The sequence below is a fragment of the Onychomys torridus genome, chromosome 11 (assembly GCF_903995425.1).
Source record: "Onychomys torridus chromosome 11, mOncTor1.1, whole genome shotgun sequence".
In the NCBI taxonomy this organism is placed as follows: domain Eukaryota; kingdom Metazoa; phylum Chordata; class Mammalia; order Rodentia; family Cricetidae; genus Onychomys; species Onychomys torridus.
In genome coordinates, this window is record NC_050453.1 from 62,603,627 (window position 1) to 62,631,179 (window position 27,553).

The 27,553-nt window shown below is 44.9% G+C and overlaps 1 protein-coding gene across 1 annotated transcript; it reads right to left on the reverse strand.

Annotated features, from left to right (window-relative positions):
• Positions 1 to 60: 60 nt before the first annotated feature.
• C11H1orf116 (chromosome 11 C1orf116 homolog) lies at positions 61 to 27,516 on the reverse strand. Its single transcript, XM_036202203.1, is given in 4 exon segments — positions 61 to 2,313; positions 3,458 to 3,635; positions 6,732 to 6,916; positions 26,320 to 27,516. Coding segments are annotated over 4 exon segments (2,379 nt in total). The 5' UTR covers positions 26,822 to 27,516; the 3' UTR covers positions 61 to 799.
• Positions 27,517 to 27,553: the final 37 nt, after the last annotated feature.

A 27,553-nucleotide genomic window follows, 5' to 3' on the forward strand; every position in this document is an offset into this window, starting at 1 on the left:
AGCTCAGTGTTGACCTGCCCTGAAACCAGCCAGGGAGACAGAAAGCAGGAAGAACAGGGACTCCAGAGCCACAGGCCATGGCACAGTTTATTATTATATTCTTCAAGCCCATGACATGGATTCTTCCAGGTAGAAATGGAGGAGTGTGTGCCATTTACCCAGCTTTCTCAGACCTGGGAGTGCCTCCTGCTGTCAGTGAGCTATGAGATCTAGAGACACGGATATGTCCCACCCTGCAAGAAGCGACAGGGAAAGGCAGTGGGTAAAGAGATACTGAACCAGCTCCCCTTGGCCTCAGGCCATTTCCAGAAGACCCTGAGAGAGAGGCATGGCATATATGAGGCAGTCTCCATCCACTGCAGAAACTCATCCCACAGCTCATGTGACCGTAGTCACATGTGCAATGTAAGTCATCTTTTAAGCATTCCATCTCCTTTGTCTCACTCAACTTGTCCACTTCTCCCTGGACTCTATTCCACTCAGTTCTGGGACACGCCGAACTTTATGCCTGTAGAATCTCAACCAAGAACAGAGTTTTGAACAGTGACTCTTGAGTTACATAAACAGTGGCAGTGATATGTAAGGCTTCTCTCTCCTTCTCCCTCCCCGTCCTGTGAGACTCGTCTTTAGATCTGTGTAAGTACTGAACAGCACAGCTGCTCTGAGTACAAACATATGCTTGGACTCAAACCTCTTCCTTCTCCACAAGGAAGATGGCAGCCCTGAGCTGTGAGGCCGAAAGGCTCTCGGTAGAGCCAGTCTCTTCTGGTGGGTTGGTGCTGGCTATGCCATGGCCTAGCTACTCCTTCAGCAGTCCCAGCTTCTTTAGCGCCTCCCTCCTGTGCCCATCAGGGATGCCCTTTGGGGATATCCTGACACTGACACAGGGGGGTCGAGGAAGCTTGTCCTGGCTCTGTCCTTTGAAGGAGAGCTGCTGGGAGCGCTGGCCCTGCTCCAGGCCAACCAATTTGGGCCCCTGGATTTCTGCAAAGTCCTTTCCCATGCCCAAGGAGGCAGGCCGGGGCCGGGAGTTACGCAAGACGCTGGGTGAGGCCTTGCCCAAGATGGGGCTCTTTCCCAGCGATGTACTGGTTTGGCGTTTGGGGTCTTTCTCTGCTGCTGAGAGATAGCTGCTCAACCCCACACCTGAACGCTCCAGGGTATTGGACTTGAAGTTTATCTGCCTCAGGCCAGGGATGCTACTTTCCTGGAGGGTCAGCCGTGGATCAGGACTGGGCCTTGTCAGGGAACTGTTTTCCTTTGAGGCCTTTGGGATAGGAATGGGCAGAGACTTGGCAGCTGTGACCTTCCCTGGAGGGGTTTCCTGCGCAGGAATCCTCTTGCCCGAAGAGGCCATTGGAGTGACAGCCTTCCCTGGGGAAGTTTTCCCTGCAGCAGAAGCAGCCCCTGGGACCATGGTTGGAGGTGCTTGCTGAACCATGGCCTGGGCCCGGGAAGGGCTCTGAGCCTGAGCCTCCCTGACTTTGAGGGTACTTGTATGTTTTACAAGTAGGCTGGGATCATCTTGGTCCTGGGGCAGCCCGAGCTTTTCCAGAGCCTCTTTGCGGGCTTTCTTTTGTTCCTGCAGGGAAGAAGGGACAGGGGCAGAGTCTGCAGCCTCGGTGTGATTTGACAGCCAGTTCTGGGGGTGGCTGTGGAAACTGCTTCGGCTGCTCTTCAATACGATATTAGGAGGCAGCCTGCGTGGCTTGGGGGCTGTGAGGGGAGCCTGTTGGGTATTTGGCTTGACCTCTGATGGCAGGGGAGCCTCTTCAGCTCTTGTGTTCTGAGATGACTGGGCAGGAGGCAGCTGTGGCTGTTGTGGGCTTTCTGTCTGGCCTTTCTCAGTGGCTTTATGGGACATAGTTTCTGAAGATATTTCCTCTTTCTTCGGGGAGCTGACCAGAGTACCAGCCTGTGGTGTGTGTCTCTTCTCTCCTAGCTCTCCAGGTGGGCTCTCTTCTCCACTTTGTCTTGGCCTAACGTCTTGAAAAGCCTCCGGTGGGGGAATGAGAACTGTGTTCAGGTCAAGGGCAGTCTGCTGGGATGGGGCTAGCAGCTGGATGGGCTGGATGGGCTTAGTGCTCTGGCTGGTCTGCCCTTTCTCAGCCTCTGCTAACACCTCAGATGTTTCCTGGCTGTTCGTCTGGGTGGTGCTTTCCCTGAGGTTCTGGCTTCTGCCAAAGTGAAGGTTTCTAGGAAGGCTGTAGGAACCAGACCGGAGGCCCAGACCGTGAGACTCAGGAGGACCGGAGGAGTGGGCCACTCTCTTTGGTGTGGGCGCCTGCTGACTGTCTCTCACCTCTGGGTTTCCTGTGGGGATTAGAGAGAAGACCGGAGAGGAGTGAGCAAAGGAGAATACCCTACTGAGCAGAAAGCACACACTCCCCCATGAATGGGGTTTGTCTGACTCTGCCTGCTTTTAACAGGGCAGCACCGTTTCCTGGAGGTCACGACGATTCATAGATCAAAAATGACAGGTTCATTTTGACTGGGAATTGATTTTTCAGAATGGTTGGAAGACATCACTTCTGAGTTGCTTCAAAGTCTTAACTCGGGCTCTCCCCACCTTCTATGCATGCCTCAAAGTCAGGGAGAGACTTGAAGATGGTCCTTATGCTTTCTCATGGGTCCCAGGTAACTGAGCCCAAGGGCAGCTCTTGCTGTCAACTGGACATGCTTTGGCATTCTACTTTCACTTTCTGTGAGAGCCTGGATGACTCTGTGGTAGCATAATGCCTTGTATCAGTGAGTGACACGGTATCTTGTTAGTGATCTTGGCAGGTATGTGAGATCCACTGGGCTCAGTGAATTAGCCTCAGGGTACATGAAGTTTCCATTTCTACTCTGTCTAAGTGGAGGGCCAAAGCCCGTGTATTTCTAAGTATTTACTGAAGGAATAAACGGTGCCAGGGGGATTGTTCATAGTAGCAAGGTTTTCTGCTTACCCTGGGACGCATTCCCCAACACCTGTGTGCCATCCCATCCTCTTCTACTGAATTGGAACTCCACTGTCTTTCTGCTGTCTCTTAACAGGGGCCTCAAGGTACCTCATGCTGCTGGAACACTCTTATCTCCCATAGTCCTGTTCTCTGGGCCGCCCAGATTAGCTTCCAATGCTGAATCATTCTCTCCTGGGCCAGTTACTTAGGCCTCTCTGACTCCTCCCTACATGCAGTATCATATCTCTTTTTGAGTTCTTCCCTGACAGGAAGGGAGCTAGCCAAACCCCTTTCCCTCCTAGGCCTCTGTTACTTCATAGAAAGTCACCAGAAGTGGCTTCTCAGGAGCCCCCCACCCCCACCCCTTCCCTCTGGAGACAAGGCTGTAGTCTGGCTAGGAGACCGCAGGCCTCCTTCTGCCTAGGAGCTTGCTGCAGAGGGCAAGTGAGGAGGTGGAGAGTGTTCAGAAGGAGACACTGGTCTTCTGAGAGTTGCCTCCCTAGACAGTCTCTTACCCTGGGGAGCCTGCTGGGTGATGGGTAGTGCTCGGAAACTTCCAGGACTGGTGGCTGGCTCTGACTCGTCCGTGGAGAGTCCACTGTCAGCCTCAGCCTCCAGGGAGCCAATGGTCTTCTCCAGGAAGAGCAGACACTCCTTCTCTTCGGCAGACAGGAAGTCGTAGCTGTTGTCACTCTGCCGGGAGAAGGAATTGTGAGGTTGGGGGCCCCCCCGAAACCCACCCTGCTGAGGGGAAGAGTACTGCGAAGCTGGCAACCTTTCCCTGGTTCTGCCCTGCAACAGTAGGCACCGAGGAGGATGGGCAGGCCACAGCCACCAGGAACCAGTTCTGAAGGTGGGGTAGGCAGATGGATGGCAAGGGCCTTTCTACTGCTTAGTCCTGAGTAAGCAGAATGCTCAGTGGCCCAGATCAGAAGCAGCCCCGGGTTTTCATTCTTGTTCCACGTGATCTTGAACAAGTATGTCTCCCATCTAATTCTGCATTGTATAAGCAACAACGTGGCTAAAACTCCATTGCATCTTCTGTAACTTCAAAGCACTTCTGCCTCCTCTCAGCCACTACCTGGCAGGCCGGTGCCACCAGCAGCAAAGTGAAAACCAAAAGGAGCTACGGGGATATACAACATTTGGTCTAAGCTTTCTTTTGGCATTTCTGCCCCTCTTCCTAACGTCTGGGTCACTTCAGCACTTACTGTCCAGACTCACCAAGATTGCTGGGGAGGGTTGTCAGATAGTCCTAGAAATATCTCGGGGAGCAGGGAAGAGGCTGCTAAATAACCCTGCCAGTCTTGCCTGTCCCTTGAAGTCATCCGTCAGATGACGGGGCCTGCATACCAAGGGAGCCTTGCCCAGACAGCTCTTGGAGTTCCTTGAATAAAGATCTTCATCACTACCCTCGGATTTCTCCTTTATAGATTAGCCAATGGAATGTGACTGTTCATACCGGTGTCCGAAGTCCGAAATAGGACACTGTCTTTGGGTTCCCAGCCTCTTAGGTCAAAGGGAAAATGTGCATCTACTGTAAGCACTCTGCCTTTTCCATGCAGGTGTGGTGGGCACACTACTGAGATCCAGGATGACCGTCTCCAAACCAACCAACCAACAAGCCCATCAACGATATTAAATACTAACATTTGGTAGAAACCACTCATAACCCTCTTTCCTTTCTGCTTCTTTTTTTTTGTTTGTTTGTTTGTTTTGTTTTTTTTTTCAAGATAGATTTTCTGTCTAACCCTGGCTATCCTGGAAATCTTTCTGTAGCCCAGGCTGGCCTTGAACTCAGAGATCCACCTGCCTCTGCCTCGTGAGTTATGGGATTAAAGGAGTGCACCACCACTACCACCCAGCTTCTTCCTTTTTTTTTTTTTTTTTTTTTTTTTGAGACTGGGTCTCATGTAGCCTATGCTGGCCCTGAACTTGCTATGTAGTAGAGGGTGGCCTTGAATTCCTGACTCACCTCTCTCTAGCTGGTAATCAACTGGGGTTTTGTGTTTGTTTGTTTGTTTGTTTGTTTGTTTCTTTCTTTCTTTTCTTTTTTTTTTTTTTTTTGTGGTATCTGGGATCTAACCCAGAACTCTGTGCTTGCAGGGCAAACATTTCCCCTGAGCTGTATCTCCAGCCCCGGTTTAAATTCTCACATACAATGAAGTTCATACTCTCCGTTACAATGAATGGAAGGCATATTTACTCCTTCACCCCAACCTTATAACACCCAGAATTTAAAATCATGTACTTTATTATTTAAAATTTTTATTATTTATTTTGTATGTGTTTGTTTGTGGGCAAGTGTGTGCTACTGAGTGCACAGAGGTCAGAGGAAACATGCAAGAGTCAGATTTTCTCGGTGCCATGTGGATTCTGAGAATCGAACTCTTCATCTCCTGAGCCATTTCACGAACCCTTTTGATTTAGACGAAGTTTTGCTATACAGCACAGGCTGTTGGAGAACATGGTCTCCCTACCTTGCTTCCCAGGTGCTGAGACTGCGCGTGTGCCAATACACTCCTCAAGAAAAGCTTTTTTTTCCTTCTCCTGTTTTATGAAGCACTGGGGATGGAACTCAGGGTTTGTAGACACTAGGTAATCAGTCTACTGTTGGGCAGCACCCTAGCCCTAGCTTTCTAAACGCTGTTTAACGCTGCTTAGCTCTCCTCTAGCCCAGACACCCCCCTTTTGGGAGAAACATGTAAGACTCAGACAGCTGATAAAACTCAGATTACTCAGGGAGCTCAGAAAGCTCCAAGATTCACATGGCCCCTCCCCAAGGTTCTGTAGGCAGTAGACAAATGCACGTGGTGGGGGTGTGGGGAGGGAGAGAGGGAGAGAGAGAAAGAGAGAGAGATTCTTTGTGAGATTATCTGCAAGTTGGTCAGGGAGCAACAGGGATACAGGTTTGAAGCTGTCACCCATGCTGAGAGTCACCCATGCTCCTGTAAGGAACTCTCCATGTTAGGAATCATCTCTTTGCTCTGTCTGTGCCCTGTCAAGCCTCCCCAGAAAAAGTCACACAACAAACACATCTTATTACTCCCTCCAAGAACCATTATGATTAGGGGTTAATATTTCCCCTATTTTAAAACTGAGGAGACTAGCTCAGTGTGGTGGTGCACAACTTTAATTTCAGCACTTGGGAGTCAGAGGTAGGTGGTTCTCTTGTGAGTTCAAAGCCAGCCTGGTTGACATAGTGAATGCCTGAATGCTATATTAGCCAGGGCAATGCAGTGAGATCACAAGCCAGTGTCTCAACTACAAACAAACAAACAAACAAACAACCCCAAACCGAGGAGACCGAAGCGTAGAGGAACTGCTGATATGCTCAAAGGAGTGCAGCCTCTATGGAGGGAATCGGATGTGTTCAGCTCCACAAGGGTCCCAGTCACTCCATTCTCTCTGTTTGTTTGTGGAAAACAGAAGCCACGCTATTTGTTGCCGAGAATTTTAAGAGTCCATGTGCTATAAGAATCTACCTTCCAGTTTCCACCACGACCTAAGTGCCTGCTCCTTTTCTCCACCTAAGCCCTTTAATCTGATGAAGACAGGGTGGCTGGGTATTGATCCTATTGCTCTCTGAGGTTGTCCCACCCAATTCTCTCTAGAAGCAGAGGTGACTCAGAAGCAGCAAGAATCCAGTGATTCAGTCCCTGGTGCAGAAGATGAAAGAGAAGGTGCAGTGAGTGATGGTGGGTGGCACAGCAAGGCAGGGCAGGGCAGGGCGGGGTGGGGCGGCGGGATGCAGAGCAGGCCAGGTTGCGAGAGGGAGAGAGTACATACAGATCCAGAGTGGGTGGAGGTGGCGCTCATCATGCTGTCACAGCGGCCGATGTGGGTCCCGGGTTCTGAGCAAGGCCCTGCTGGTCAAAGCTCCCTCTTGGGCATCGCCTGAAGCAAGGCGCAGGGGTGGTGAAAGGGACCCCCAGAGGGGAAGTGAAGGAAGTGGAGAATGTCCCAAGCTGGGCCTGAAAAGAGAACAATCAAAGCCACGTGTGAGCAGAGCCTTCGGGAAAGCACTGCTCAGGCTCTGGGGCTGTACGGCGGCAAGATACCAAGCAAGCACAGAGTTGGAAGGGGGCCATGGATGGTCCTGTCTGAACTCCACCCCCAGTCTGCATGAAGGGACACCTAAGCTGGCTTAAATGCATGCAGAAGGATGGGTTCGGGGAACAGAGATGCAGGCTACTCAGGAAAGAGTCTTCCTCTTAGCTGATTTTTTTTCCCCCTCTATGAAGCAAGGAGTTTAACTTGTAATTTCATTATGCAACCCAATACATATCACCAGGTTGAGGGCTTGAGTTCTGGGTTCAAATCCTAGTTGAACCACTTAGTTGATTTTAGGCAAATTACTTGTGAAATATGATTAATGTAAGGGTTAACGGAGAGGCCAGTTAGCACACACAGCTAGCAGATAATCAGCAAGTGAATTAAAAGGATAACTACTATCATTCCTGTAAAAATCAGACCACATTAAACCCAAGCACAGGGAACAAGAGTTTTGGAGAGAAGGGTTCTGTCTAAATGGGGAATTACAGGCTTGAGAGAAGGAACAGGGCCCTTAATAATTTACTTCTCAGAGTTATTATGAGAATAGGAAAAATGGAACAGCCTATGTAGTACAGTTTATGCCCAATAATGTCAGCTGCAATCATTGTTAATAATATCATACACACGACACTGGCACCACGTGGGCTGAAGTCGTCTTTCTGCCCTGGGCACATGGCACCTGCAGTGGCTGAGAGCAGTCCCGTTTTCCCCACACGACACTTGTATTCTGCCATTTATGCATTCTCAGTGAAGTTCCCTAGGCTACGTCAAATGAACAAGAAAAAAATGTGCAGCAGAGCTCCTCTCAACCCCAGCTTCTATGGGGAGAAATAGTTCAAGTTCATTGTAGCAATAGTAATAGCAAAAACCAAACCAAAGCAAGGAACCACCTCATCTCTGCTACTGGACTTCCCAAGGACTTTTCACATCTGTTTGTGGGAAATAGTCCACCAGAGAAGGGCAGGTCATGACTGACTCTTCTTATGGAAAATGAAAATTTTAAAGAATTATGAAGAAAATTCAGTTGCAAGGGCAAAAAGAAAGTTAGGGGAGAGCTAGAATTACAATAAATTTGATATGATTCAAATCCACATTGTGCCTGTAACGCAATGCTATATTTAATCATTTCTGCTGCTCTCCTAACAGACGGTAAACTGTCCTGGGACAGTGTGTTTTATTTGAGCTCTGGGGACTGGGGCTTAGATGCCAGTATGCATATTTTGCTGCCAATAGTTGTGCCAGTGCCAATGTGAGCTTTGGGCTGGGTTAGGTGAATCAGTCTTCCAACCTGGTCACACTGGCAAGGGTAAGGCAAGGCCTCACAAGGCTCCTCCCCTGCTTAGGAGAGGTCCATAAATGGGGCATGGAAGGATGAGCAGGATCTGGGGACAGAGAAGGTCCTGAGTCACATAGGGCTCAGAGCCTCTCAGGAGATGAGGAACGGCCCAGAAGGGAAGGGACAACAAAGAAGCCCTATGCTAATCAATACTGTGTGGGGCAGCTCTAGAATTTCTCCATGAGGTCAGTTCTTCAACATCCCAAACCCAAAAGAGACAGAAGCTCAAGAACCCTTTAGTCATTTCTGCTAAGCATTACGTTAGTGATTGTCCCGGTTCAGACAATCACTATTCCTAACATTCCACAAGGCCACTCAGAACTGCGTCTGCAGAAACATGTCTGCACACAGTGCTGAGTGTAGGCAACAGGGGTGCTCAGTCCTAAACAAGACATTCATACTGTCCCACCGAGACTCAGGGAATAGGAAGAGTGGGCAGAAAGACTGAGTGAGTCAGAAATGCGGTAGGGGTGTGTGTGTGTGTGTGTGTGTGTGTGTGTGTGTGTGTGTGTGTGTGTGTAATGTCACCATCTAGGTATGGCATACCCATGTAATCATGACCCCTCAACAACTTCTGAAGACTGCACTGGGTTTGCACAAGAATGGGCCCACCAACAGCCAAGCAAGGATGGAGGAGAGACTCAGAGCCCTATCCCTCCCTGCTGAACTATTTCCTAGGGATCGATTCAGGGGAAAAGGGAGTGTGAATTCAGTGTACCCCCTGGTGATCCCACCATTGGTCACAAGATGTCCCTGAATAAATGGGCCACACAACAGAGTCCCAAGTCATGAATCTGGGGGAAAGGGAAAGGTAGGGAAGAGGAGAGGGTGACAGGGTAAGGAAGTAAGGAAGACCGTGGGAGAGAGCAACTGGAATAAATGACACACACATCTGAAACTGTCGACGCGCTAACTTAATTAAAACAATAATGCTGTCTGAATAAGCCTACTGGGTGAGCTACTTGGATGGAGGCTTCTTCTTGGCTTTAACATACCACTGTAAGCTTTTCCATAATATTTTATTTCCCCTAGAGTAAGTGACTCAGAAGAATTTAGAGAATGTTTGCTTAGATTATCATTTGTGAACACCCAATAGGCACTGTATAAGACAAAAACCATTATTTTCAAGGGGTCAGTGTGGATTCAAGGGACTATTTTTGGCTCCCTTTTTCCATGTTTAACAAGTAATAAATCTTTAAGGTTACTCGTTACAATGAATGGGATATTTTCTCCAGATGGGTGGGGTGGTGCCTCTTACTTTCAGAGAAAATTGCTACCTTTGTTCCTCCGTGTGTGCTTCAGGCTGTCCTGTGGGTTGCTGGCTTCTGGTTCCTGCCGGGGAAGCTCACTTCACCCTTGCTTCTACACCAGAAGCAACTGGGGAGGTCCAGTGGGCACAGCTCTGCTTCACACCATCTGCATGCTGTTGCTGCAAAGCGCTCTCAGACATGCCAATAGGATCTTCAGGAGAGTCTGGTAGCATTTTCTTTCTTTCTCAGCTGAGAAAACTGGGGGTCTTCCCAAATTCCTAAGTGAAGCAGGAATGCCTCACCTTACAGAAGACATCTCAAGACAGACTAGATGTCAGCACACTCAAGTAAGGGTCATTGGCCACTCTGCTACCAAAAGCCCAAAGATCCCCTTCTCCTCTACATCATACCTTAAATCCTGTGCATTATCGGGTTCAGCTTTGTATTTCTAGGTCAGTTGGTTATCCTGACAACAGACACATGAGTAAAGAAACAGCAGGCGATGCTGTTGGCGCCACATAATCTCAGGATGAGCAAGCGATCAGCTCCTGGACCCCTATCTCTACACCCGGTTCTCCGACTCAGACCATCTGAGCAGGAAACACCTCTTCTCCCCTCTCTCCATCCCCGGCCCGGCCTGACCTAGATGTGCTGTTTTCTTCCACCAAATGTATAACCTTGAAACTTGTAGGCTGTATCAGGGCAGCAATCGAAACTCTGATAAGAAGCCAGAGAAACAAGCAAAGCACTCAAGGTGAGAGTTTGGTATCTGTTCACCCTTGACCTCTTTTGAAGACTTAAGGGTAAAGGGAACAGGCTAAGAAATGTGCACAGCCTATAGTCAGGGCCACCTACCCAAAGACACGTTAAATATTAACTACTTCTCTAAAACTAGCCAAGCCTTGCAAGAGAGTAAATAAATGGCATACTGAGCCCTGGCATCCAAAGCAGTGGGTGTGGAGAGGGCCTGAGCGCCATTCTAGGCTATCTGAATCAGACCTTCTGAACAGATCCAGGCCTCCTCAACACCCTCTCCCGTGAGCACACCCTCCTGTCTACTAAGAACTTGGCCCAGGGTCACAGAGGAATGCTGCTCTTAGGCAAGGGGCTCTGCTTTCAGTTGACTCAGCATGAGCCTTGGCTGGAGAACACCCGGAAATCAGGAGAGCTCCAGAAAGACTGCAGTCTGCACCATCCCTACAATGCTAGTCCCTCTTCTACCAGTGCTTTGAGGGAGGGGCTTGGTAGAAATACCATCTGCACAGAAGAGCCTTGTTAGACATTGCAGGTGACCCCTGCGACCCTTACTGCTCAGTTTCCCGCCTAAGATAGCCTTCAGTGAGTGAAGCGGGCTGACTCTATGGGGTAGGGAAAGATAACATTTAAAGCTCCAGCACTGATGACCAGAAACTCAACATATTCATCCAGGGCAATGGTTTTCAACCTATGTGTTGCAACCCCTTTGGCAAACCTCTATCTCCAAAATATATTTACATTACGAATCATAACAGTAGCAGAATTACAGTTATGAAGTAGCAATGAAAAAAATTGTATGGTTGGGGTCATCATAACATGAGGAACTGTATTAAAAGGTCACAGCGTTAGGGAGGCTGAGAGCCACTGCTCTAGGGCTATGTGCTGATGTCTTTTCACGCCCCCTTTTCTCTGCAGAAGGTCAAATTAGCAGCTGCATGTTACCCCCCCCCCATGATGATGATACTTTATGAGCTCTTCCGACTGCATTTCCATATGCTGCATGTCTCCCCCCCACCATGATGGTGATAGTTTATGTGCTCTTCCAACTGGATTTCCATATGCTGCATGTCCCACCCCCATGATGATGATAGTTTATGCACTCTTCCAACTGCGATTCCATATGCGATGTCCCACCCCCTGATGATGATAGTTTATGGCACTCTTCCGACTGGATTTCCATAGCTTGCATGTCTCCCCCCCCCCATGATGGTGATAGTTTATGCACTCTTCCGACTGGATTTCCATATGCTGCATGCCCCCCCCCCCCATGATGATGATAGTTTATGCACTCTTCCGACTGGATTTCCATATGCTGCATGTCGTCCCCCCCCCCCCCCCCCCATGATGGTGATAGTTTATGCACTCTTCCGACTGGATTTCTATATACTACTTCCCTAGGCAGGTACACTTGCTGCACTATTTTGTCAGCTGGGACACTTGAAGAAATGCGAAGAAAAACCTCCACCCGGTCTGGTTCTCCTTCTTAAGCACTCTTCGGCATCACCTTGGCCTGAGCCCCACTTGGCAATCTGGTTAGGCTTGGTATGCCGCAATGAAATAAAATGTGGGTGAGGCACAGCATGGCCAAGTAACTTTCTGTTTTCCAGGCTCTACAGCTATTAACAGGTAAAGTCAGAGATTTAACTAGGAGACCCTGAGTGAACTTAATCTGAGCTAGATTACCTGTGGGTTTTCCAAAGATGAAATGCTAGTCTGAGTTGGAGTTTTCCCAACATTTCCAAACCTCCATTCCCATCGAAAACAATCCAGCTCAGTCTAGGCTTTACGTATCTTCACCATTATCTCCTAACACACACACTGCACCCTTTAGTTAAATAAAGATAGACATTGAGTCATGGGAGAGTTTCCTTTAAAAATGTAATGGAAAACTGAGGTACCTGGCTCACCTATATGACCCTCCTCACCGTTTTGACCCCCTCCGCTCCAATTACTCACTTTCAAAATCATTACTTGATCTTAGTTGTTCAGAGATGGAAATTTCCAAATTCTAAACAAAACAAAACAAAAAAATTTTTTTTTCCCTTTGAGACAGGTCTTGCCAGGTATGACAGACTGGCCTGGAACTTGCTGTATAGCCCAGTAGCCTGGTTTCATACTTTCCATCTTCCAGTCTCAGCCTTCTGAGTACTATGATTATAGGTGCGTACCAGCATGCCTGGCTCTGGTTTCTGTTTGTACAATATTCTTATGTAACTTAAATAAGTAAATGGAAGAGATGTTCTCCAGTCCTCCATGAAAATATTTCAACTCTGGGGGGAGAAAACTCTCATCTGGCTTAATCTTAGGCTGACGGAGATACTTGAGCAAGAGATGAAACCCCCAGGTTGGATGTAAAGAGACTCTCGCAGCACTCCCCAGCACAGCCCTGTAGCCTTCCCTTAGGAGCCCTTCCCTAGCTGCAGAATAAGCCAGAATTGGTCAGTGATTGACTCACCTTCTCTGGGTTGGGGTCTGAAGAGAAGGAAGGAATGCCCTTCTATTCCAAAGGGCAGAGATGGAGAAGGCTTGCCTCTCTGCCGCGTCTCCTACAGTTTTCTTCTTTTGACCTCCCCCTGACTTACCTAGACAGGTAAAAGCTTCAACTGTGCTGCCTGGACACACCCTGCTGCTGACTCTCAGCCAATCCTAGCTTCTCTCCCTACTCCTCATTCCAGCTGTTGAGTCATGGAGGACTCAGGAGGGCAATGAGTGGGTGGTGCTTTTCTGCGTTAGCCAATCACCTCCTGCCCCCGCCTTCTTTTTGGCTTAGAGCCAATAGAGAGCTTTTTTTTTTCTTTTTCTTTTTGAAGGGTAGAAGTAGAAAGCAAGCGCTGGTTTGGGCTGAGAATGGAGGGAGAAAGGAGAGTCTGTCAGGGTGGAAGTAGGCCAGTGGCGCTTGATTGTCCTTCTTGAAAGGAACACAGCCGTCCGCTGGCCACTGTGCATTTCCGTGGGCCTGCTGAGAAGCGGCTTTCGTGTTTAGACCAGACTTCTTCCACTGGAAGCTGGAAGTATTCTCCAGGCTACCCTTCTGATGGCTAGTTTCCTTTTCTTTTCTTTTCTTTTCTTTTCTTTTCTTTTCTTTTCTTTTCTTTTCTTTTCTTTTCTTTCTTTTCTTTTCTTTTCTTTTCTTTTCCTTTCTTTTCCTTTCCTTTCCTTTCCTTTCCTTTTTCCTTTCCTTTTTCCTTTCCTTTTTCCTTTCCTTTTTCCTTTCCTTTTTCCTTTCCTTTTCTCTCTCTCTCTCTCTCTCTCTCTCTCTCTCTCTCTCTCTCTCTCTCTTTTCTTTTGGTTTTTTGAGACAGGGGTTCTCCGTGTAGTTCTGGTGCCTGTCCTGGATCTCGCTCTGCAGACTGGTGGCTAGTTTTGTAACCGGCTTTTCTAAGTAACTGCTCATCCAGGGACAGTTTCCTGTAGAGAGGAGGCTCAGGGATCTCCAGGTAAGGGATGGAGCTGAGTCACCTGTTCCCCCCTCCTGGGCTTGCTGACGGCCATCCTGGCCTTTTTCCTTCTGGGGAAATAGAGCCAACTTCTCTCTCTCCTCTAGGAAGTCCTTTTCTGGATTTCAACAACAACAACAACAACAACAACAACAACAACAACAACAACAACAACAACAAAAACAACAACTGCTAGAATCAATAGCCAGAAAGGAGAGACCTTGAACTCTGTCATTTGGGTCTCTAGTCCCTTTTGGCTGCTTAGAGAAGGTGGTGATGGACATATTGTACATGTAAAGTCAGCTCCCCACCAGTCTAGCAAGTCCTTCTCTTGTGGGGAGATGTTTGGCGTGTATAGGAGGTATCTCCTGCTTCCAGGAAGCAATCACCCTCCAGGTAGAGGCCGCTCATGCCAGGCGGGACTTCTGTCCAGAAGTGGCCTTAGTTCCCTGAAGGTAGCTTATCCCTAAGAGCTACCAACTTTAAAGGAATTTCATTTGCTGGCAGTAAAAGGGCAAAACGGAAACTCAGAATCAATCATGCAAGGATTGCTCAATTTAAGCCCTTGCTGTGTGTTGGGTATTATGTTCAGCATTTTCATGTCTTATTTAAGTTTTGCTTCAATGTAAAAGCATTGGCATTGTTACTATCCACACTTCATAGGAGGTTAGACGACTTGCCCAGTGAGGAAGCAGAAATCACTAGTGGTCAACTTACTTCCTCCTTTTTATTCAGTCCTCCAGGATCCCAGTCATTGGAACTGTCCTGCCAGCATTTAGTATGGGGAGGGTGGAGAGGTGGATGGGGGTGTGTGTTCCCAACCCAGTTAACCTAATCTAGATAAAACCTCGCAGGTATGCACAGAGGCGTGTTTCCTACTTGGATTTTGATCCTGAAGAAGCAAGACCCTCACTCTGCAATAACAATTTCAAGAGACTAGTGAAATGAAACCTTTTTTAATATACTGGTGTAGCGGCAGCAAGAACAGCTGGGCAGGGCATTTTGGCAGGGAACAGTGGTTTGTAAAGTCCCTGCTTTTGTGTAATTCTGGCTTTTTCCTATGTGCTGGTACCCAGAGTTACCATTTTATTCTCTTCCAGCTTAGACTCCTCCCACATGCGCTGTTCTATTGGTTTGAGATAAACCAAAGCCTTATCAAATGAGTATCTTGGGGCTTGAGAATGCCTTAGTTTTTGTTGGTGGACTCAGCTATGGTCTGTCTGTCACTTTCCAGCTCTCAGAGTTCCCAGACAAGCAGGCACCAGCGGGCAGCTAGGGGAGAGAGGGCCTAGTGCTCGTTTGTGACTGCAGAGCTCTGAATTCAGCTCATACTGGAGGGACCTCACCGTTTATTTCCTATACAGTCAAACTGACAATATCAACCATCACTATTGGCAGGCACCAGTATGATCCCAGTCTGCCTATATTTTGGAAAAAAAATTCCCCAGTGGGAAGCATTAAGTTCAAAGATAATTTGCATCCTTAATTCTAACAATTTGTGTCATTCTCTATTTCATTTCTGATGTGCAGATAGATGTTCGTGTTTTCTAGGATGACACATGGTTTCCATATCTTTTCCCTGTGATCATAGATAGGAAATAACTATGTTATCCCGGGGCCAAGATGAGGAATAATGTGGAAGGAACTCTGAGAAAGCTTGGGACAACCCAGTACCCTGTCAGCATCATATGGGGCACAGATGACTAAGATCTTCAGGGCTATGATCTGTTTCTAACACATCATCAAACATATGTGATGTCATAATATTGAGAAAATAAGAAGGGATCTCCACATCAATTCACTGCAACGGGAGCTCCACCCATGGCTGAAGTCTCTGGATTTGATCTAGGTTTATATAGATGAGTGATTTACACATTTGCTTAAAATACAAGCAAAAAGTCAATGACTCTCCAAAAATACTGTAAACAGGCAACTTTTCAACTTATAATAAAATTAGAATAGTCGGGAGGGTTCTCTATCTTTTCCCAGGTGACTTTTAAATAAAATAATCCTTTTATTTTGTCTTTCACCCTAGATAATTGTCTTGGGAAATCAATGTTTCAGGTACCTGGGCACAGCACTCTGCTGTCTACTACTCAGTTACAAAACATTACATAGAAGCCTTGGCTCCTCTCCCCATTCCTTGAAGCACACATATGTCCTGGTTGAAATAAACTACCATCTGAACTCTGGTCTTTCTTGCTCCTCATTGCCTTATTATTTTCTCTTGGATCGAGCATGGTTTTGCTTTGCTTTACTTTTTGTTTGGAAACATGAACCTCCAAGGTTCCAAGTGAATTAAGAAGGTGGCCTACAGACAAGGGAAAACTCCCAAGTCAGAACTACTTGAAATAAAGCTTGGTCAATGTAGGTCATTTGTGTCTGGAGAGATATTGCTGAGAGTTGGAAATGAATTTTTGTTTGCTGACACCCAATTACAGATCAGCTTCTAGGACTTAAGTGACCCAAGTATGGGCACACACATCCACACTCACTTGAAATCAGTGTAAATAACACTGGCCCCTTGGGGTTCCTTACAAAGTCAGACTATGGGCCCCCCTCCAAACTCTTCATACTCATGTGCACTCCACTGGACAGTGTCCTCCTTCCTTTTCTCTTGAAGGAAGATTACTTCCTTTACTCTCAGGAAACACCTGGTGCCCCATCTCTTCATGGTAATATGTGCTGAGGGTCTAAGTGTGACTTCTGAGATACTGGCAGAAAGGAAACGTTTACAGTTAAGTAGAGGCCGGGGAATGCAGAGCTGATCCTAAATAAGGAAAGACGAGGAATGAGTTCAAGAGTATAACTTGGCTATAAACTCTAGAATATGCCATAGCTAATAAGCTGCCAAGCTCTCATCAAAGGATGAATCTTACTAAGCCTAACATGAATGGAAACTAAGCCATATACTACAGTGGACGTTAGTTTCTGACACTACTTAATCATAGTTTCCAGGAGTAGGTTCTTCCCTATTTCTTTTCGGAGCTTTCTCTAGCCCACCTGCTGAGGGAATCTGGAGTTTATGTTTACAGATTGGGTATGGACATCTTCTTTCTACCGAGCAAGAAGATGGCTTTGTGTTTTACACAGTACTGTTTGTTCCTATCACATCTATGCCCACATTCTCACCTTCATATTCTCTCTCTCTCTCTCTCTCTCTCTCTCTCTCTCTCTCTCTCTCACACACACACACACACACACACACACACACACTCACTCATTTTCCTATTACTACACAACTGTTGACAGCTGAGCCATTAGATACAACATGCTCACTTTTCTATGTATCTCTGGACCCTTCACCCCCATATGTTACATAAATGCCCTCTCAGTACACTCACATATACATTGTTTTCTATTAATTTCATCCTGAAGAAAAATTTCCTTCAGACTCCAGACCTGCATCAGTTTGGGGAAGAGTGTTCTGTAAGCTGGTCAATGGCTGTCATTTTATCTTCATCAAATAACTGGGAGAATCCATTTTCTGTTGAGTTCTTTGGAGTGTAGACCTTCTTAGCCTTCTTCTCTTGGCACAGCAGTTTTTGTTCATTTCCTAAGGACAAATGTTTAAACTCCTGTATGTCTGAGAAGAACTTTATTGTTCTCTCTGTACTTGATTGAGTGGCTGCACACACAGTTTTGAGTTACCTTCTGTTAGCTCCCAGTATTGCTGTTAAAGAGCCTCCAACGTATTTGACTCTAAATGTTAGGCCCTTCTCTCATTCTAGTATTTAAAAAGTTCCACAACGATGATGACATGTTTGTAAGAGTCAAAGACTTTATTTGAAGCTGTTTCTAGTCATGTCAAAAGTTCTTGGACTTCCCAGTTAAGAGCTAATAAAATTCGATTGAGACAAAGATCTGATGATTCACTGGAATGTTTTTATGTCCTTTCAGTCACTCTACAACAAACATCAAGGTCAATGTCTATTTCCTTCTCTCTCTCTCTCTCTCTCTCTCTCTCACACACACACACACACACACACACACACACACACACACACACACACACATGGAATAAGGGCTTAAGATAGCCAAAGACAGCACAAATCTAGGTCCTTGCCCACTTCTCAGAGCATCTACTTTTCTCTTCCCTCGTTTGTACTATGACCAGACAGTTAGGGAAATAATTCCATTCCTCCCACAGTACTGAGTTTACAGATGCTGCCATTTCCTAGTTCAGATGCTCTTCCTACCCTTTAAAGGACTAATTACGACGTCTAGTTTAGCTTTCATCCCTAATACCATGTTTTCTAAAAGGCTCTCCCAGACTCACCAATTTTAATTTGCTGTTCCCACCCCATTATTTTCTTCATGGAACCTACATTCTAGTTTCTTTAGAGCACTGGGTCTTCATTTTTCCTTCCGGTGCATCTAGCAACCAGGGCAGTTTGACACAACTGTGCCATTCAAGAATGCTCACTCAATGAATCTCCTTTTTTTTTTTTTTTTTGTAATCCTGAGATATGTGACTCCATGCCCAAGAAGTAGAAATTAGGAAGAATTTAGCAGCTTACTTGAAATAGCTTCTCTTAGAGAAAAATCATTTTCTCAGTTTTCATTTTGAGAGTAAGAAAGGCAAAACCGGAGGCTCGATAGCACACGTCTATAATCGTTGCACTTAGGAAATGAGGACAAACTCAATGAGGTTCTCAAGTTGGAGCCCACCTAGATTACACAGTGAGACTCTTTAAGGAAGACAAAACAAATCCACCCCAAACAATCAAACAAAACCACAAACTGGATGTTTTGATATTAAATGAACCTAAGAGGGAGGGCACTTTTGCAAAAGATCATAATTCAGTCTGTCCCATATTCTGGAGGTTTAAGAATTTGATTGGTTTCTCCTGTAATATTCATGCTGTGGGAAAAGTAATTCAATAAAGACCATAGGGAGCATTGATTCCCTAGCCCCAGTAGGAAGCAGTTTCACTCATAAAAGTCTTTTCTCCTCCTCCTCTATCTACCATTTTCAAGTTATAACCCACCCTTTGCTTAAGTTTCACGGCAGTGGTGTTGATAATCATAAGAAAAATAATCATACAGGCATTCACTTCTAGAAATGTTGAGCCAAGTAACTCAAATGAACCTCCTGCTCCAGTAATGAAGAACCAAAAAGGCAATAAAGAATTTGGTAAATTACTAGGCCTGGAACAGGGAAAGGGTAGGTATGGTGTGGTATGTGCCTGACACCTGGGACCATGTTTCTTCTGGAGAGGTCTATTCCAGACAGGGTAGCTGACATGCTGAAAGGTTGAGTGGTACTTGTGACAGCTGAACAGAACAAGAGGAACAAGTTCTATATCCAGTGTAGGTTAAAACCCCAGTGCGCTATACCCTGAATTGAGCAGGAACACATTTGATTTATAGTTATGGTCAAATTTAGTTACTCAGTCTGGTACTTGGTGCCATTCCAAGAGAGACAAAAGACATCCAGATCAGAACAAAATTTCAAAACAAAATGTATTTGTAGGGCTTCTGTTTCTTGATTGCCTTATTTCAGGTTTGGAGATATAAAATCTTTATCAATTCAAAAAGTATGCATCTGTCACAGATAGATATCCTGCTTTGCAGCTTCAACCAAATCCAAGACTCTTTCCCAAACTTTAACAGGATAAGGGGGAGGGGGAACCCTGATTTGTGTGTGTGTGTGTAATATTGTAATACCATTTGAAAGGAGAAAGAGGTTCTTTTGTAATTATTTTATAGCTGGTATTAAAATATTTTTCAAGATGGTAAGAGACCAACTGACTACTAGTATTATTCCCATAATGCAGGAGCCTTGACAGTGTTTGAGTTTTTAAAAAATATTAAAGCACCCATTTCTTTCTATTCTTGTCAGTTTCTTGTGAGTTGTATTTGTGGACTTAGGTCAAGTTAGAAAACCCAAGCTCTGGCCGACCTTAACGACCCCAGGGTTTCTAACTGCTGACACTTAAAAATGATAGAGAAGCCACCATTTTCAAACAGATGGAAGTCCATCCAGATTCTAGTAAAAACAGGTACTCTCAACCTTACCATTTAAACAATCCATCAGCAAAGGTTACTGAATTTAAACTTCAGGGGATTTAGAAAGAAATGTAGTCAATGTAGAGAAATTTTGAATGACTTTTGGCATCAGAAAAGAGAAACACTTAACTACTCAAAGGGCGTGGGAATCAGGTCCACAAATCCAAGCTGTGGTCTGGGTTGGTAATATGTAACTTGAGTGTAGTATTCTTCACTGGCCCTTTGCCCTGACCCCAAAATATGCTCACACAACAATGTTTTCACTTCATTTATTCCTTTAAAACAAGTCACTTCATACATTTAGATATTGAAAAGTCACATGTCATAAATAAAATTAATGCATCTTAATAACAAAGGCAAAATCATGAGTTGTATTAAATGAAGTTAGACATCTTCCAGATAGCAGCAGTGCATGAACTTTAAAAACTTGCTGGCAAGTAGACAAAGGAACATTCTGAAAGCAATACTGTCCATCTTCACTAAGAACACATTTTTCTTATGCCAAGAAGACAACTTTTTTTCTGTTTGGCCCCTTTGCAATTATGTTCTAGAGCTCTGTATTTCAGGCTTTATGGCTGTTTTCTTATTTAAGGAGCTCTGCCTCTACAGTCACTAATGACTACTTTTCATTTCATAGAATTTTGACAAGCTATATGTACTTATTAGGCATTCTTATGGAAAAATTAATTTGGTATATATTTCCTGTGACACCTTGAGTCCTGAATGGCACAAAATGTGAACTGGAAACCCTTATCCTTTAAGTAATTTAGGGATTATACTCAACTAAACATTCTATACGAGTTCTGGTGCCAAGTCACAACATCTCAGTAGAAATTCTTAACCTCTTTACCTATAACTTAACCAAATCATACCTTCACCATACTTAAAATTCCTATGTACAGGTCAATGTGTTCAAAAACAAAAGTTAAAAAGTGTGCCATGCAAAATGCTTATATTCATGGCCATATACATTTCCCTTTTAGTAGTACTTTTTTCTATTAAATTAAGATGTAAACACCCCATAATTCAGTACTAACATAATACTTTGTTTTCCAAATGAAATATTTAAAGCACTGTAAACAAAATGCTAACTAATTTTTGAAGAAAAAAAATTTACTACAATCAAGCCCATCTTACATTCATTGAATTGGATGTGCTGACATATTACAATGGTTATTAAGAAAAAACCTGGGGCCGGGGATGCTGATCAGTGAACAAGCACAAAGCCCTGGTTTGGTACCTATCACTATGAGAAACAAACTAGCTTATTCAAATCAAGTGTTCCTTCAGGTTTACAAATATTGCTTGAATATCTTACTCAAAAATCAATTTCCCTAAAATATGCTTACTTAAAAATGAAAGGTTTGATGAACCTATTCTTTTAAAAACTCTATGGTGTAAACAAAATTTGAATACTGTAAAACAAGTAATAACAATCATATTACAGAAGTGGCATTTCATATATTAGAGCACAGACCATTCTCCTAATAGTGACTGAAATTAGACTTTATCATAAGAAACAGTAATTACTTATGGTAATAACTGACGGCTAGCAGCACAAGGCTGTACCTTTCCTGTCCTCAAGATCTCTAGAAGGCTACGTAAACTTTTATTCTCTAATTTTTAAAGTGCTGCAAAAATAAGGTTTCAACACATGAAAAATGTAATTCTTAGTATATGTAAATTTAAGAAGGCCACCTGATTTTTAATATATAACATGTGTTATATAATGTATGTATCTGGATCACTGTTGCTTAATTTCACATACAGCCTACCGTACATTTCCAAAAGGACAGAAAATTCAACTAGGGCATCTTGAAGGAAGTAGCTAGAAGACAAGCAAGTTCGGCATTAACAATTAGGGGCTATATAGGTAGGGAAGGAATGTTACCTTTGGATTGTTTTCTGGGACTTGAACTCGACAGGATATTCAAATGGCATAATGGTATTAGTTCCTAACAACAGGGCAAAGTTGGCCAGTAACCATATGTTTATATTCATTTCTCATTCATAGAGAGCAATTAAGAAACCAACCATGTATCACTAGCAAAAGATGTGGTACCATCCGGATGTTTTCATATGGCTGTCACATCATAAAACTCCCAGGGACATTCATTTGGACTAATACCATGACTAGGGAGGGCATCTTCATAAAAGCACACTGAATCTTTAATCAAAAGAAGAGGGGGGGAGGAATGGAATAGTAGGGGCAAGAGTGTGGTTTTTATTCTACCACTACTACTCTCTCACACTAATATAAACTGTCTCAGTTGAATTAAAAAAGAAACTCCTGGAGGATAGGCAACAACTGAACAAGCAGGAAGGGGTTCATTAGCACAAAGTTGCTTTTAGTTAGGGTACAACTAAATTCACAGATCTTTCAAAATTCTCAAAATGAGTTTACTCACATTAATAAATAATTTCAAGAGCTTAATAAGCACAGGAAAAATATAAAACAACAAACCTTTTAAATTCTATAAGGCTTACTAGATTGTATTTATAATCAACATAAATTAACAATTAAATAATTTGCATATAATGCTTCACCTTGAATGTTCTACAATCAGAACACTACTCTAAAACCAGTTTTCATATCAGCAAATCATTAAAAAGCCTTTTGGAAAGCCATTTGACTATCAGTGTCTACCTGGCAACTGGACAAATCAGGTAAAAGATGAAACAGGACAAGAAGTAATCCTCTAAATAAATACTAAACAAGATCTATAACAAACACTTAGAATGAAGAGTTTGATTTTTAAGACACCAGCACTCATTCTTTTCTTTACATTTACTAAACTAATCCTTCTCTGTAGATAACACAGACTTAGTTTTAAAGTGACAGGAATTTATCTTAAAAAAATAGAACATGCCCGACACATTATAAGTTATTCAATAAATACTTGTTGCATGAACAAACTTCTGGATCCCAAATTTTAGAAACAATGACTATGGATGCTCAAGTGGTACAGGAAGGCAAACTTTATAAATATGATGCATAAAACTCGATTTGATGGATGTTACCCACTGTTACATTTTTAATGTAGTTTTAAATTAAATATTTTATACAGGAAATAAAAGAGATAAAAAAATCAACTGGTCCAAAGAGACTTTTGTGAAAGTCATTTGCACATGTCACAAATGCCAAATGTTCAGTCAGTGTCCTAAGCTCACTTATGCTATCTTTAAGGCTCAGTAAAAAAAAAAATGAAATATTTTCAATTTATATGACATTGCCTGACTTATATGTGCACAAAGGGTATTCAAGAAAAGCCATCTGGCCAGGTATGGTGGTCCCTGCTTGTTATCTCAACACTCAGGAGGCTGAGGTGGAAGGATTACTTCAAGTTTGAGGAGACTGGTCTACATAGCAAATTCTAGGCCAGCCAGAAACACATAGGGAGACCCTGTGTCAAAGCAAGAAAGAATGTCATCTGATGACTGAAGCATTCTTTGTGAATTGTCTAACTGTTCCTTAGAGGAACAAAGTTTCTCTCTAAACTGTTCACTTTAATGTTCCTTCATTTTACATGGTTACCATGGCCTAGTAAAAGGCTAAGGGTTGACCTTAATTTGAAAACATTTGCTAAGATACACGGGAAAAGATGGAAATGCTTTAAAGTACACCAATGGTTGTCAGAGCTACTTAAATGAGATCAAGATAACAAAACTCCACAACAGTATGCCTCTTTACATTGTATGACAGAATACACACCACACTGGAACTTAAAGATCCCTGATCTTTAGAAGAATTAAGAGGTAGAAGACTTTACCTGGAAGATTCTATAGTGAAGCTAAGTTTGAGTGGGTGTGCCTTGAGGATCAATCCATCAAGCAAATGGCTACATATCTGTCACTAGATAGCAGTATTCTGAGAGAGCTGCATAAGGCAAAGATTTTAAAACTTTTTATATTTTGGAAGTGAAACAAACCCAACCAATTGTTTAAAAACTGAAAGCCAAAAACCACAGGTAAACAGTATAACTTGCAGAAATGTGGACTATCCAAAAGATCAAAGTGGAGCTTTGAACACTGCCATCTATGAAATCAATCAAAGCATACCATGGACACTTTAGAGGAAGACTTGTTTGTAAGAAGTGCTTTCAGAGAACAGCAGAGGGAATTAAATCCCCTCGGACAAACTTATATGTAAAACAGCAAAAGAAAAAAACAAAACAAAAAACACTACAATTTTAAGATACTTTTTGAATTCTAAAATAAGTTAGCAATTAAGAAGGCATACCCTGCTTCATTAAAAAAATGTATCGAATGTGACAAACACCAACAGTGAATTGCATTAAATAAAACAAGAGGCCAACGGTCTTTTAAAGCTTCAGGAAGCTGCGTCAGGCACCTTTCCCCTTATACATTCCACTTTTATACACTAGAAATCTCCAACAGGACCCCATTCCTGTTTTAGATAACATTCTCCAGGAATACACGCATCCCTGTAAAATTGCTTTTTATGCACTTATAAGTTGTTAGATACACTTATAAAGTCTACCAAATTGCAATATAAAATTTTTTTTTGACAATTCTGAGTGTCTTCATTGGATGAATCAATTCAGAATTTAGAAACTACCAACTCATTCAAAGTTATTAAAAAGGAATCAACTACTGGAGACACTGCAGTGTATGTCCAGTGACCCTCCGCAAGGCTTTCCACATTACCTAAAACAGGATGTTTTCTTCTATAAGTTAAAGCCGCTGGGTGCTGGTTTACAATAGAATCCAGTCTTCAGGTCAGCATCAGAAGTGGCCCAAGCCACCTATTCCGTCACCCTAGTAGGAAGAGGGCATGCCACTAGTGTAGCCACACATCTGTAAACTTGCACACTAATTTTAATCTTAACAAGGATTTCAGTGTCAGTCATACTGGTTAAGTTAAAAGGATGGTCCAAGCACTGTGTTCTTCTATTCTGTAGGGTTATGAATAGCTGATTGGAAAACCCAGAGCCTTCTGGATCTGTGAGGTAGTAGGCTCCAACTCTTATCCATGAACACATCACACCTCTCCAAAGTTGGTATGGCCTGTCTCCTTGGCATGGTCCCTTGCTTCCGCTTGTCCAGTTAACCCCTTCTGACACACCATGCATCTCAGGGTGAAGCGGTTTACATCAGTAAACTGTCTCTTTCTTCTAGCTTCATCAGCTAATTCCAGAGCTTGTACAAGAACAATATCATCATTTGAGGAGAAAATGGTCAGAGGAGGCGTATCTGGATCGGGGAAGTTACGCTGCAGCGGGTCATAGTGGATGCCATCGTAGATGAGCAGCACCCTTTTGGTATACCCCGCATCTTCCCCAAAACGATCAATTCTGACTGTCTGTGTATCCACTACACATATTTCACATTGATAAAACTTAGACAGAATTGATATCTCAATTGCTCCCCCCCAAGTGTCATCCCTTTTGATCCATTCACAATACTCCTCATTAGTTTTCCCCAGTATCGCCTCACTATAGAAGTCTGGATCGCTTGCTACAATTTGTGCTATGAGGCATCTCATGTCAGGGGCACAAGCCGGATTCAAGACTCCTCCTTCAACGACATAGTACACACTGGTAAAGAGGCAAGAGTTGTCTGCAGGGACTGCGGTTCTGGTAAGCACAGGCAAAGGTTCCCTGACATAGCTAGGAGCACCGTGTTTGGAAAATGCAGGTGAAGCTTTTGGTCTGTTTTGGTCTTCTTCAACAATCAGCATGTCACCTGTTAAAAATAAAACAAATCCAGAACTGCAGAGAAGTTACAGATGGGGTGTTTATTAGCCAACTCGGTAAATTATGAGCCAAATGGGTTCAAGCATGAAGTGGGTTGCCAAGGAGAACATGACTTTGTAAACAAGAGACCAGTAACACCTAAGTTTTGTTGGTTTTTTTTTTTTTTTAGCTCACTGTCGCACCCCAACTTTTAAAGACAAAAACCTTTATGTAAAAAGTTAAGTGGAAAAACAAAATCTCCTATATTCTTCATTTAAAAACAGGAATCTTTCGGCTGTTCACCACAGACTAGGTAGGTCACCAGGGTGTTCTCCTTGCACTTGGCATGACCATTTGATGTTTAGAGGGGGTCTTGACACAGAACGGACAGTTTTTAAAATGGTCAACACCGATGTTCAAGTTTTAACACTGGGGGCAAAACTCTACAGTTAATACAGTCCAAGTAAGTGTACACAAAACAAATGATAAAAACAAATCAACAAAGGGGAAAAACCATTTTAGACAAAACCGGTACCTCGCCTGCCGGCCTGCTGATGAGGACAGGCAAAAAGAACCACCGTATCAGCGGAAAAGGGCCCTGCTGTCCTTTGGGGAAGCAGAGAAAACAAAACAAACGAGATGGTCGCAAGGTGGACCTGCAAGCAGGCTTGGGGAATCGGGAACTCCAGGCTTTTCTCTGGACACCTGCCCCTGCCTTCCCGGAGCTCGGTCCTCGAAGCCCCCAGCGCGCCCACCGGCACCTTGCCTTCCTGGCTCCACTCTTCTCCCCTCAACGTCCTCCAGCACTTGCCCGGCCCCAGCCGGTGCCCGTACCTGAATGGATGGGCAGGTCCCCGAGCATTGTGTCCCGGTCGCTGAGATCCAGGCACTCGGGCGGGTAGCCGACGAGGATGCGCTGACTGCCCGGAGCGATCCCGGTGATGGCGGCGATTTGGCCCTGAAGTTCCCGTAAGCGGGTCCGACAGGACAGCCCCTGCAGGACGTGGGTGCCACCCTTGGCCTTGCAGCGGAGCCGCCACATCGTGTCGGCCGGCCGGCCTCCTGCGGGGCCAGCTTTGGTCCCAGCCGCAGCCCGGGAGACGCCGCCGGAGCCACCTGCGGGGGGGACCCCAAAATGGCCGCCCTTCGCCCCGCCAAACATCGCGAGAAGTGGCCGCTGCGGCGCTGCTTCTCGCGACACCTCGGTTAGGGACCCGGCGTCGGCCCTCCTTGCAGCGCGGACTCTTAAAGCGCTAAGGGCGGCTTGAGTGCAAGGCTGGAGGTCGGCCAGCTTTTCGGGGCGCTGCGGTGGGGCGCCCCGCGCGTCCGCAAGCATTTATGCTCCAGGCAGGAGGGCGGGGAAGGAGATCCCGAGTCTAGCAGAGCAGAATGTCACCTTGCAGGGAGGTCGGAAATGATGAAACAGCAGCAGCAGCAGACCTTCCAGCAGCAGGAAAAGCACACTCGTAGTTGGGAAGGTAAACAGATGCCAACATAGGTCACAGGACCCGCCCCACCGTCAGAGACCGCACCGAACTGATTCATCGAGGCCGAGTCTGCACGGCCGGACTCCTCGATGAGACGAACTTGAAAGCGTCCATCCGCCACCCCAGAAAGACTGTATGAGGTCAGCAAGCTGTGCCTAGGGCGATTGCCTGACTCAGGTAGAGGCAGTGTCCGGGAGGACTGACTCCCGTCATCCGGATTCCAGTTCGATTCCTGGTATCCAAACAGGAAGACACTTAAGCCCTCACTGTGGCCGAGGTGTGGCAGGAGACGGGGAAGAAGAGGCATACCAGCCAGACACACTAGCCAGTTTCCAGTTTTCGTATGCGGAGAGTCCGAGACTGCCTTGAACTTTAAAAAAAAAAAATGTGCAGTAAACGCCAGATAATGACCCAGTTTATAGCACGCGCTAACACGCTGAGGTTGTAAAACGCATTCTTGGACTGTCTGGAAGATGACCCGACTCCTTGGTAAAGAAGGAAGGAATAAAAGCAGCACCAGTTTTTTCATTTTTCACACTTTAGCTAAAGCGGCAATCCTCCCGACCCCCGACCCCCGCCCA